General features: G+C 40.1%; 1 protein-coding gene across 11 annotated transcripts in view; it reads left to right on the top strand.

Moving 5' to 3' along the window:
• tenm2a (teneurin transmembrane protein 2a) overlaps window positions 1-12,223 on the top strand; it is a 719,932-nt gene that overhangs the window by 236,181 nt on the left and 471,528 nt on the right. For 7 of the 11 annotated variants that reach the window (XM_061901811.1, XM_061901818.1, XM_061901817.1 and 4 more), the window contains exons 3-4: window positions 9,034-9,075; window positions 9,188-9,220. The exons of the other annotated variants lie outside the window; for them this stretch is intronic. In XM_061901811.1, coding sequence (XP_061757795.1) covers window positions 9,034-9,075; window positions 9,188-9,220 — 75 coding nt within the window. The remainder of the gene's footprint in view (window positions 1-9,033; window positions 9,076-9,187; window positions 9,221-12,223) is intronic. 11 annotated transcript variants of the gene reach the window in all.

Below are 12,223 nucleotides of genomic sequence, written 5' to 3'. Positions count from 1 at the left end.
TTCAAAAACTGAAATCCATGATCATCAAAAATGATAATAAATAAAGGCTTGACATATCTCACTTTGCATTCAATGAATTAATATCACTTATTAGTTTCACATACAAAGTTGAATTGCTGACATAAATGGACTTTTACATAATAATGTCATTGTATATGTTGCACCTGTATAACATAATGACTCACTAAGTGAAAATGTTGGAAGTAAATTATACAGCTTTTCTCTGACTACAATTGAACGTACACCTACCGAAAAAAAGAGTATCCACTGTGGCAAATTGTCTCAAGCTTTTACCCACTAACTTACTCACTGCTTGGTGAGTTTCCTGGTCGAGTCGCACTCTTCTCTGCGGCGGTCAAAAACACGACATTCAGTTATAGTTATTGCACGTTGTATGTTCAAATGTTTCAGCATATTGCTCGAGTGTCCTCCTCTTGATGAAATAGCAACCTTGCAATTACAAGTAGCAATGTCGCAATTGTTTCTTGTAAAATGTCGGCAAACATCAGAGTTATCAACATTAATTGACAAATTGGCCAGCAATGTCAAGGAATTCATACACTGGGAACCGGTTTTGAACAACAATTCCTATCCCTAGAGTCAGCCAGACTGCCTCTAGTTATTGTTACAATGTTCCATGCCAAGAAAGCAAGAAAAAGGAGCTCAAAAGTACAGTAGGGTTCCACTTTTCAAAATGTGCTAGCTCGATGATAATATTTATTAGATTTTCCGTAGACATGCTACCGATTAGAACTACCAATTTTATCAATCGATGCCATCAATCAATGTTTATATAGATAGCCCTAAATCCCAAATGTCTCAAAGGACAGTACAAACCATTACGACTACGACATCCTCGGAAGAACCCACAAAAGGGAAAGGAAAACTCACACCCAGTGAGTTTTCAAAACATGCCAATTTCAAAACCTCCAAATTTGGTAATGAAAACTACAACTAAGATGTACTTTACAATCAAACAGCTGGTGTGTAATTAGTACGGTATTTACACATTGTAGGGATCAACAAAACAAAAGACTAGCACATTCAAATTAATTACAAAGACTACTTCCTGGCTAAGGCAATTAACACTGTTGCAACCAAAGTGGTGACTGCATGCACATTTTACTATAAACAAACCTCGTTTCCATATGAGTTGGGAAATTGTGTTAGATGTAAATATAAACGGAATACAATGATTTGCAAATCCTTTTCAACCCATATTCAGTTGAATGTACTACAAAGACAAGGTATTTGATTTTCAGACTCATAAACTTTATTTTTTATTTTTTGCAAATAATAAGTAACTTAGAATTTCATGGCTGCAACACGTGCCAAAGTAGTTGAGAAAGGGCATGTTCACCACTGTGTTACATCACCTTTACTTTTAACAACACTCAATAAAGTTTTGGGAACTGAGGAAACTAATTGTTGAAGTTTTGAAAGTGGAATTCTTTCCCATTCTTGTTTTATGTAGAGCTTCAGTCGTTCAACAGTCCGGGGTCTGCGCTGTCGTACTTTAAGCTTCAGAATGCGCCTTACATTTTCGATGGGAGACAGGTCTGAACTGCAGGCGGGGCAGGAAAGTACCCACACTCTTTTACTACGAAACCACGCTGTTCTAACACGTGGCTTGGCATTAATTTGCTGAAATAAGCAGAGGCGTCCATGATAACGTTGCTTGGATGACAACATATGTTGCTCCAAAACCTGTATGTACCTTTCAGCATTAATGGTGCCTTCACAGATGTGTAAGTTACCCATGCCTTGAGCACTAATACACCCTCATACCATCACAGATGCTGGCTTTTGAACTTTGGGCCTAAAACAATCCAAATGGTTATTTTCATCACACCACATCAACAGTTTCCAAATATAATTTGAAATGTGGACTCGTCAGACCACAGAACACTTTTCCACTTTGCATTAGTCCATCTTAGTAGATGAGCTCGGGCCCAGCGAAGCCGGCGGCGTTCCTTGGTGTTGTTGATAAACGGGTTTTGCTTTGCATAGTAGAGTTTTAACTTGCACTTACAGATGTAACGGCCAACTGTAGTTACTGACAGTCGTTTTATTACGTGTTCCTGAGCCCAAGTGGGGATATCCTTTACACACTGATGTCAGTTTTTGATGGAGTACCGCCTTAGGGGTCAAAGGTCCGTAATATCATCGCTTACGTGCAGTTATTTCCCCAGATTCTCCGAACATTTTGATGATTTTACGAACCGTAGATGGTAAAATCCCTAAATTCCTTGCAATAGCTCGTTGAGAAATGTTGTTCTAAAACTGTTTGACAATTTTCTTATAAATTGGTGACCCTCGCCCCATCCTTGTTTGTGAATTACTTAGCATTTCATGGAAGCTGCTTTTATACCCAATCATGGCACCCAACTGTTCCCAATTAGCCTGCACACCTGTGGGATGTTCTAAATAAGTGTTTGATGAACATTTCTCAACTTTATCAGTATTTATTGCCACCTTTCCCAACGTCTTTGTCACGTGTTGCTGACATTAATTTCTAAAATTAATGATTATTTGCAAAAAAAATGTTTTATCAGTTTGAACATCAAATATGTTGTCTTTGTAGCATATTCAACTGAATATGGGTTGAAAAGGATTTGCAAATCATTGTATTCCTTTTATATTTACATCTAACACAATTTCCCAACTCATATGAAACAGGGTTTGTAATACAGTGCAGTGCTTGCTATTGAGACACGGAAGTGTAAGAAAACAAGATAACAACTATAATGTAGTTGAGAGTAGAGTATTTCGAAGCAAACTAATAAAAATGGCCCGTGAAGCTCGCTTATTGCATGGAATTTGACAGAAAACTGTCAATAATGTAATATTGTGCTGTTCAATGTGGAAAAGGGAAAATAAGACTTTCAACAATGGATAGGATAGTTACAGTATGCTTTTGATTTTAATGTAATATTGTTTTCACTTTTTATTTTTAGGTTATTTTATAGCGATGCCTTCCCAATATATTTTCAATGCACTTTCGTTTTACATTTGAGAGTTTAAGAGACTCCTATCAGTTTATGTGCAACTATAATTACTCAATCACAGTTCTATTCACTAACTGATTCATTTGCATTCTCTGTTGGTGAAAACTAATTTTATTTCAATCATCTATTTTGTTCTCTGTTGCTCTGACCTGCTGCTTGCAAGAACATTCTGAATCAAAGTTCAGTTTCATCAAACGTGAACTTCAACCAATAAAACCATTATTTCCGCTATTCAGAAGAATTGTTGAAAAACCTTTTTGTCGTCAGTTCTGCTCACTTCCTGACTTTATACCTCCACCCACGAGCAAATCAGCAGTTAGTAAAGCAAGACAAAACAGAATGTGCTTTGAAACAGCCTTCCTGTTCCTTCGGAGACCAAAATGGCTTGTCCAAGGGTGGCCTGCACTTTATGTACATTGCTTCTGGGGAAAAAAATGGAATATAATTGCAGGTGTTGAAGCCTACAGGTGCATGCTGCTTTAAAGTCATTGAATAATTGCACAAATGTTGGGTGAGCTTCAGCCAGCACAAAGCTGCTGTTCTCTGTACTTTGCCTGTCAAACTGCTAACAAGTGCAAATTATTTTTAATGATAGGCAGTACCGTCCAACCAAACTCCTATTCACAAACAATCACACTTGTTCAGACACCAGAAACCATAAATTATACACATTTTCTACCACGCACGTCCATAATGACGTTCATCAGGGGAAGTACATTTAGTGTAATGGATGACTGCATAGTACCAACCAAATGCATTCCATCTCCCTGTGCAACTTATTTTGTAAGGCATAACATGTGGAGCTTGACTACCCCAAATAAACAAAAGCATCTCCAAGGAGGGTTGAGTGCCCTCAGAGACTTCAGGTCACACAATAGCTCTACTTAATTTTTTCAAGACAAAAGGAAAAAATGTCTCCGTCATTATCTGCACTATCTCTATCATATTTATTTCACAAATGATTTTATTTATATTTCAAACCTTTGCTCATTTGATACGGCTGAATGGAAATATAAGTGGAATAATTATATGTTGCACTTTATTAGTAATTTAACATTTGATTGGCACACGTGGTAATTTCTGCTTGCACATCTCAAATATGAACCAACACAAACACAAAATAATAAAAAGCACATCATATATGTCTGCCAAAGTATTCACCACTTTTGACAGTTTCAGCCTTTCATTGTTTTAAATTAAATCATGATCAATCTGCAAGAACAAAAAAAGAAAGCTTTTTTAATGTCAAAGTGAAAAAATAGTTGTATAAATTAGGGGTGGGGCAAATTAATGCGTTAATTACGAGTTAACTCATCAATCTATTAACGCCGACAATTATTTTATCGCACATTTGCGTATGTTGTTTACATGCTTTTATTTTGTTAACGCCTTTTCTTAACAAGATGGCGTCGCCCGGATTTGCTTCGGCGTCGAGGGGCTCTTGGTAAAGATGGAACATTTGGCAAAAATACCGGACAATTCTGCAAATTTCATGGCTGGCTTACAGCGTGGTTACTCCGGGATCACTTACGACCGCCAGACAATTCTGGATGTGGATAGATCGGGTCGTTTTGGACTGAATGACGCGTGCTTGCTAGACCGGCTAGCTAGCATGGGAATACTTTGCCGGCTACATCCAGCGGCCTGTGAAGCAGCGAGTATATGTGTTGTCCGTCTATTTATGAATAATGCAGACGAGGCGTGTTGGCTAAGTTCTTAACGTTTGCTTTCAGAGCGTGCATATCACAACATACAAGATGCCGTCATGGCGACACAACCTATACCGAGGCTATTGCGCATGCTCGTCACTCTGCTGCATGCTGGGTAGGGTAGTTCTTTTTTTCCCTGGCTCATAACATCACAAATAGTACCATGTATATGATGCGTTCAGTTTATCAAAGCACCAAGCAAACAATCGGAAAATTCCCATCATATCAATTCCTAGATATGGTCATAATTATCTTAAGTGCACTACGCAGAATAAACACAACATTATTATTATTGCTACTATGGATAATTTGATCAAAAATTCCCTAAAACAGCCCACTACCTATAATATAAGTTTTTTAAACATAAGATCCCTGATAAAAAAAAATGTTTCTGCTGTTACCTCAGAAATTGCCTGTTCAGATGTTATGATTGTGGCTCAGAGATTTGTATGTAGATTATATTTATTTTCCATAACAAACAGGATAACTTAAATACCCTGGCAGTGGCAATAAGCTTGAATGTTTGTATTTGCATTTTTTGAGTTGATTTTCATAAAATATGCTGTTTAACTGCTACTGTTTAACAAGGACTGTTTTAAAATTGTGTTTGCACAACAAATGTTTTGGTGCTTTTGTTCATGTGGGAGAATATTCCAATAAAGGTGCACTACACACTACTTTTGAATTCATTATTGGGCTTTGCGTATACAATGCAGTTAATCGCGATTAATCGGAGAAATAGTGCGATTAAAATTTTTAATCGTTGCCCAGCCCTAGTATAAATAGATAACAAGTATTTACAAACCCTGTTTCCATATGAGTTGGGAAATTGTGTTAGATGTAAATATAAACGGAATACAATGATTTGCAAATCATTTTCAACCCATATTCAGTTGAATATGCTACAAAGACAACACATTTGATGTTCAAACTGAAACACATTTGATGTTCAAACTGATAAACATATTTTAGTGAAAATAATCATTAACTTTAGAATTTGATGCCAGCATCACGTGGCAAAGAAGTTGGGAAAGGTGGCAATAAATACTGATAAAGTTGAGGAATGCTCATCAAACACTTATTTGGAACATCCCACAGGTGTGCAGGCTAATTGGGAACAGGTGGGTGCCATGATTGGGTATAAAAACAGCTTCCATGAAATGCTAAGTAATTCACAAACAAGGATGGGGTGAGGGTCACCAATTTGTAAGCAAATTATGCTACCAAAATACATACTCCATGATATGAAGCTTTCTCCAGTCTTATGTAGGTGAAGCAGGCACTCCAAAACAAGAGAATATCCGCCTAAAATCACTATTACCTCCGTTTTAAAGGGACTTTTCGCTCTAGACACATTTTTTTTGGTCCAGCGCTATAAAATAAGTGCCAATGTTATCAGGTCATTTAATGTGCATTACATTACATTACCTGTATATTATTTCTCTGAGGAGCATTTTTTTTTCTGATCTGCTTCTAATATTCAGACCACCTGAATTTGCTGCATAGGAGGGGCAAGCAGGAAAAAAAGCCTAAAACATAGAAAAGTACATAACAAATTGGCATGTGTGTATGAGAGACATTGATCTGATTAGAATGCAGCACCATGTTTCCCCCCACATCTGTCATAATATCAAGTAACAAACATGTTATTGGGTTTCTAGTTATGGAGTAACTGAGATGGATTTTCATGTCTGCTTCAGCCTTTCGCACCAATCCATCTTTCTTTGCGTTTATGTAGATTGCTATAGCACGGGCCCAGGCCTACCACTCATGGGGATACAACAAGATTGTATGTTTCATGAGTAATCACTAGTTATGTAGTGTTAATTGTGTGCTTTGGCAGATTGTGTGATGTAACAGTGGAAAGGTGGATACATTCAGTCACAGCATGGAATTCCATTGATATGTTTAGTACATACTTGCCAACCTTGAGACCTCCGAATTCGGGAGATGGGTGGTGGTGTCGGGGGGGGCGCAGGTGTGCATATTGTAGCGTGCCGGAAAAGTTAAGGCTGCAAGGGGTTCTGGTTATTTGTTGTGTTGTGTTTATGTTGCGTAATCGTGCGGATGTTCTCCTGAAATGTATTTTTCATTCCTGTTTGGTGTGGGTTCACAGTGTGGCGCATATTTGTAACAGTGTTAAAGTTGTTTATACGGCCACCCTCAGTGTGACCTGTATGGCTGTTGATCAAGTTCACTTGTGTGTGGCTGTAAAAGCTGCATATGTTATGTGACTGGGCCGACACGCTGTTTGTATGGAGGTAAAGCCGACGTGAAGACAGGTTGTAGAGCAGTGGTTCTCAAATGGGGGTATGCGTAACCCTGGGGGTACTTGAAGGTATGCCAGGGGGTACGTGTGATTTTTTAAAAAATATTCTAAAAATAGCATCCATCCATCCATCCATTTCTACCGCTTATTCCCTTTTGGGGTCGCGGGGGGCGCTGGGGCCTATCTCAGCTACAATCGGGTGGAAGGCGGGGTACACCCTGGACAAGTCGCTACCTCATCGCAGGGCCAACACAGATAGAGAGACAACATTCACACTCACATTCACACACTAGGGCCAATTTAGTGTTGCCAATCAACCTATCCCCAGGTGCATGTCTTTGGAAGTGGGAGGAAGCCGGAGTACCCGGAGGGAACCCACCCATTCACGGGGAGGACATGCAAACTCCACACAGAAAGATCCCGAGCCTGGATTTGAACCCAGGACTGCAGGACCTTCGTATTGTGAGGCAGACGCACTAACCCCTCTGCCACCGTGAAACCCCTAAAAATAGCAACAATTCAAAAATCCTTTATAAATATATTTATTGAATAATACTTCAAGAAAATATGAATGTATGTTCATACACTTTGAAAAGAAATGCAACAATGCAATCAATATTCAGTGTTGACAGCTAGATTTTTTGTGGCCATGTTCCATAAATATTGATGTTAAAGATTTTTTTTTTTGTGAAGAAATGTTTAGAATTAAGTTCAATCCCAAAGAGGGCACTTTAAGTTGATGATTACTTTTATGTGTAGAAATCTTTATTTATAATTTAATCACTTGTTTATTTTTCAACAAGTTTTTAGTTATTTTTAAATCTTTTTTTCCATCCATCCATCCATCCATTTTCTACCGCTTATTCCCTTTTGGGGTCGCGGGGGCCGCTGGCGCCTATCTCAGCTACAATCGGGCGGAAGGCAGGGTACACCCTGGACAAGTCGCCACCTCATCGCAGGGCCAACACAGATAGACAGACAACATTCACACTCACATTCACACACTAGGGCCAATTTAGTGTTGCCAATCAACCTATCCCCAGGTGCATGTCTTTGGAAGTGGGAGGAAGCCGGACTACCCGGAGGGAACCCACGCATTCACGGGGAGAACATGCAAACTCCACACAGAAAGATCCCGAGCCTGGATTTGAACCCAGGACTGCAGGACCTTCGTATTGTGAGGCAGACGCACTAACCCCTCTGCCACCGTGAAACCCCTAAAAATAGCAACAATTCAAAAATCCTTTATAAATATATTTATTGAATAATACTTCAAGAAAATATGAATGTATGTTCATACACTTTGAAAAGAAATGCAACAATGCAATCAATATTCAGTGTTGACAGCTAGATTTTTTGTGGCCATGTTCCATAAATATTGATGTTAAAGATTTTTTTTTTTGTGAAGAAATGTTTAGAATTAAGTTCAATCCCAAAGAGGGCACTTTAAGTTGATGATTACTTTTATGTGTAGAAATCTTTATTTATAATTTAATCACTTGTTTATTTTTCAACAAGTTTTTAGTTATTTTTAAATCTTTTTTTCCAAATAGCTCAAAAAAGACCACTACAAATGAGCAATATTTTGCACTGTTATACAATTAAATAACGCAAAAACTGATGACATAGTGCTGTATTTTACTTCTTTATCTCTTTTTTTCAAACAAAAATGCTTTGCTCTGATTAGGGGGTACTTGAATTAAAAAAATGTTCACAGGGGGTACATCACTGAAAAAAAGGTTGAGAACCACTGTTGTAGAGGACGTTAAAGGCAGTGCCTTTAAGGCACGCCCCCAACTTTTTTGTTCGGGTGGAAATTGGGAGAAATTCGGGAGTACGGTTGCCCCGGGAGATTTTCGGGAGGGCCACTGAAATTCAGGAGCTTCCCGGAAAAATCAGGAGGGTTGGCAAGTATGATTAAGTATGTTTATGACTCTTGTTTTTGCTGGGTTTTAAAAAAATAAAATAAAAAAAAGATTGAATCATGTTCTAGTTCTCCTTCCTAATGCTGGCTGGTGCTAAGAATCAATCTGCTTTACTCTCTCAGGACTCCTGGAGTTCTCTCCTGTCCTCCGGTACTTCATCTCAGGTATGGAAGCAACAGCAGGAATAAATAGCTTCTGTATGTAGAATAGCTCTGTTGTAGAACTTGGCTATAGAGATTTTTGTATGAATACTTTTCTTTTGTCTTTTTTTTTAAGTGGGAGGGAGACAACCGAAGAAGAAGCAAGCTGGTAATATTCAATGATGTATTGCAATGTGTGGTACAATATTTTTGCTTTAGCCGCTTTGCTCTAGCTAGATGTGGAGTCTTTTGTTGTGGTTGTGTAGTCTAGAAATACGTTTTTTTCCCCCTCTCCCGAGTGTCCTTAGAGGTCTTTCCTTTCCATGTGTCCTCCAGTGCACGCCTCAAGTTTTTTGCAATCTTTTAAAGAGCGGAGGAGAAGAAGGGGCAGATGAGTTTCTTGACTTTAATTCCTCTTCGTCTGATTGCTCCTGATGAGTCACAGTTGACCGGAGTCACGCAGCTGTGTGGTTCTCGTTATGTCAGTATCATACAATATGACGCCACCATGAAAGCGTTTTGACGCCGGTCTCCTCCCCTATCTCTCGCTCCTTCCTCACAAACTGCTAATCAACTTTTTCCACCCTAATCCCTCTACACCAACAGCTGATGGTGAGGAATTGCATTCACAATGCTCTTTTAATTAGTATAACGAATAAATTGGTTGAGCATGCCTTTCCCGTAATTGCTTTTTTTCCTCAGCTCGGATTTAATTGGGCAGTGTTACTTTGCTATTGATCTCTTTTGATGTGCTTTAATTTGGATAATTTTATCTCTTTATTTTATTTGAGACAAGTCAGTTTGTCTTGAACAGGGTTGAAGTCGGGACAGTGTTTGGCAACATGGCTGTACTATTTTAGTCAGACTTGGTGGTTAGGTGACTATAGACAAGATGTTCTGACCTAAAGGCAACATAAATGATAAATGATAAATGGGTTGTACTTGTATAGCGCTTTTCTACCTTCAAGGTACTCAAAGCGCTTTTGACACTACTTCCACATTTACCCATTCACACACACATTCACACACTGATGGAGGGAGCTGCCATGCAAGGCGCTAACCAGCACCCATCAGGAGCAAGGGTGAAGTGTCTTGCTCAGGACACAACGGACGTGACGAGGTTGGTACTAGGTGGGGATTGAACCAGAGACCCTCGGGTTGCGCACGGCCACTTTCCCACTGCATCAAAGCTCCATTACTATATAGAACAGGAGTGTCAGATGTACGTTCCGAGGGCCGGATTAGGCCCGCGAACAGGTTTTGTCCGGCTTGCGGAATGAGTTTGCTAAGTATAAAAATTAACCTGAAATTTTTGAACAAAAGAAACAGCTGTCCTAACAGTGTTTACCTGACTCTGGCTTATTAGTGATTCCCAAAGCCCCAAAAAAGTCTGCGGGCTATAGAGCATTTTCATTTCGGACTCCAGTACTCTGGAATGCCCTCCCGGTAACAGATCAATATGCTACCTCAGTAGAAGCATGTAAGTCTCACCTTAAAACTCATTTGTATACTCTAGCCTTTAAATAGACTCCCTTTTTAGACCAGTTGATCTGCCGTTTCTTTTCTTTTTCTCCTATGTCCCACTCTCCCTTTTGGAGGGGGTCCGGTCCGGTCCGATGGCAATGGATCATGTACTGGCTGTCCAGAGTCGGGACCCAGAATGGACCGCTCGTCCAGAGTCGGGACCCAGGATGGACCGCTTGCCTGTGTATCGGCTGGGGACATCTCTGTGCTGCTGATCCGCCTCCGCTTGGGATGGTTTCCTGCAGGCTCCGCTGTGGACGGGACTCTCGCTGCTGTGTTGGATCCGCTTTGGACTGGACTCTCGCGGCTGGGTTGGATCCACTATGGATTGAACTTTCACAGTATCATGTCAGACCCGCTCGACATCCATTGCTTTCCTCCTCTCCAAGGTTCTCATAGTCGTCATTGTCACCGACGTCCCACTGGGTGTGAGTTTTCTGCCCTTATGTGGGCTCTACCGAGGATGTCGTAGTGGTTTGTGCAACCCTTTGAGACACTAGTGATTTAGGGCTATATAAGTAAACATTGATTGATTGATTGATGTCGCAACAGCATTTATTTGCATCTTTGTAGTAAGTCAGTAAGTACATTTTATTTATAAAGTGCCTTTCACAGATAAAATCACAAAGCGCTGTACAAAACATAGGTGAAGTTAAACAACAATCCAATTAAAACAAAAACGGCAACATCATAAAAAGGATACAAAGTGGATTACAACTGATAAGAGTTAAAACGTGCATTAACTAAAAGCTTTACTAAAAAGAGACATTTTCAAATGTTTCTTAAAAGTTTCAACACAGTCAAGATCATGGATGGACTGGTGCAAATTGTTCCAGAGTCTAGGAGCTATAGCCTGGAATGCCAGGTCTCCACAGGTTTTAAAACAAGTTTTTGGGATCTTTAGAAGACCCTAGCCTGAAGACTGGAGGCTGCGCCCTGAAGAGTAGGGGCATAGGAAGTCATTGATGTACTGAGGGGCCCCACCATGCAATGCATGGAATGTTAGGACTAAAATCTTAAACTTATTGCGGAATTTAACTGGAAGCCAATGAAGACTGGATAAAATGGGGGTGATATGGGCTGTTCTGGGTGCAGCGGTCAAAAGTCTGGCAGCTGCATTTTGTACAGTCTGTAATCTCTTTAGTGTGGCGGATTTGGAAGAGTGGCCATGCCAGCAATCTGAGGGTTACTGGTTCAATCTCCACCTTCTACCATCCTAGTCACATCCATTGTGTCAATCAATCAATCAATCAATGTTTACTTATATAGCCCTAAATCACTAGTGTCTCAAAGGGCTGCACAAACCACTACGACATCCTCAGTAGGCCCACATAAGGGCAAGGAAAACTCACACCCAGTGGGACATCGGTGACAATAATGACCCAGTAGGACGTCGGTGACAATGATGACTATGAGAACATGATACTGTGAAAGATCAATCCATAATGGATCCAACACAGTCGCGAGAGTCCAGTCCAGAGCGGATCCAACACAGCAGCGAGAGTCCCGTTCACAGCGGAGCCAGCAGGAAACCATCCCAAGAGGAGGCTGATCAGCAGCGCAGAGATGCCCCCAGCCGATACACAGGCGAGCAGTACATGGCCACCGGATCGGACCGGACTCCCTCCACAAAGGAGAGTGGGACATA

Source organism: Nerophis ophidion, linkage group LG05 (genome assembly GCF_033978795.1).
Source record: "Nerophis ophidion isolate RoL-2023_Sa linkage group LG05, RoL_Noph_v1.0, whole genome shotgun sequence".
Classification (NCBI taxonomy): domain Eukaryota; kingdom Metazoa; phylum Chordata; class Actinopteri; order Syngnathiformes; family Syngnathidae; genus Nerophis; species Nerophis ophidion.
The sequence above is the reverse complement of the archived record's forward strand: the minus strand, read 5'-3'. Positions and strand labels throughout refer to the sequence as shown.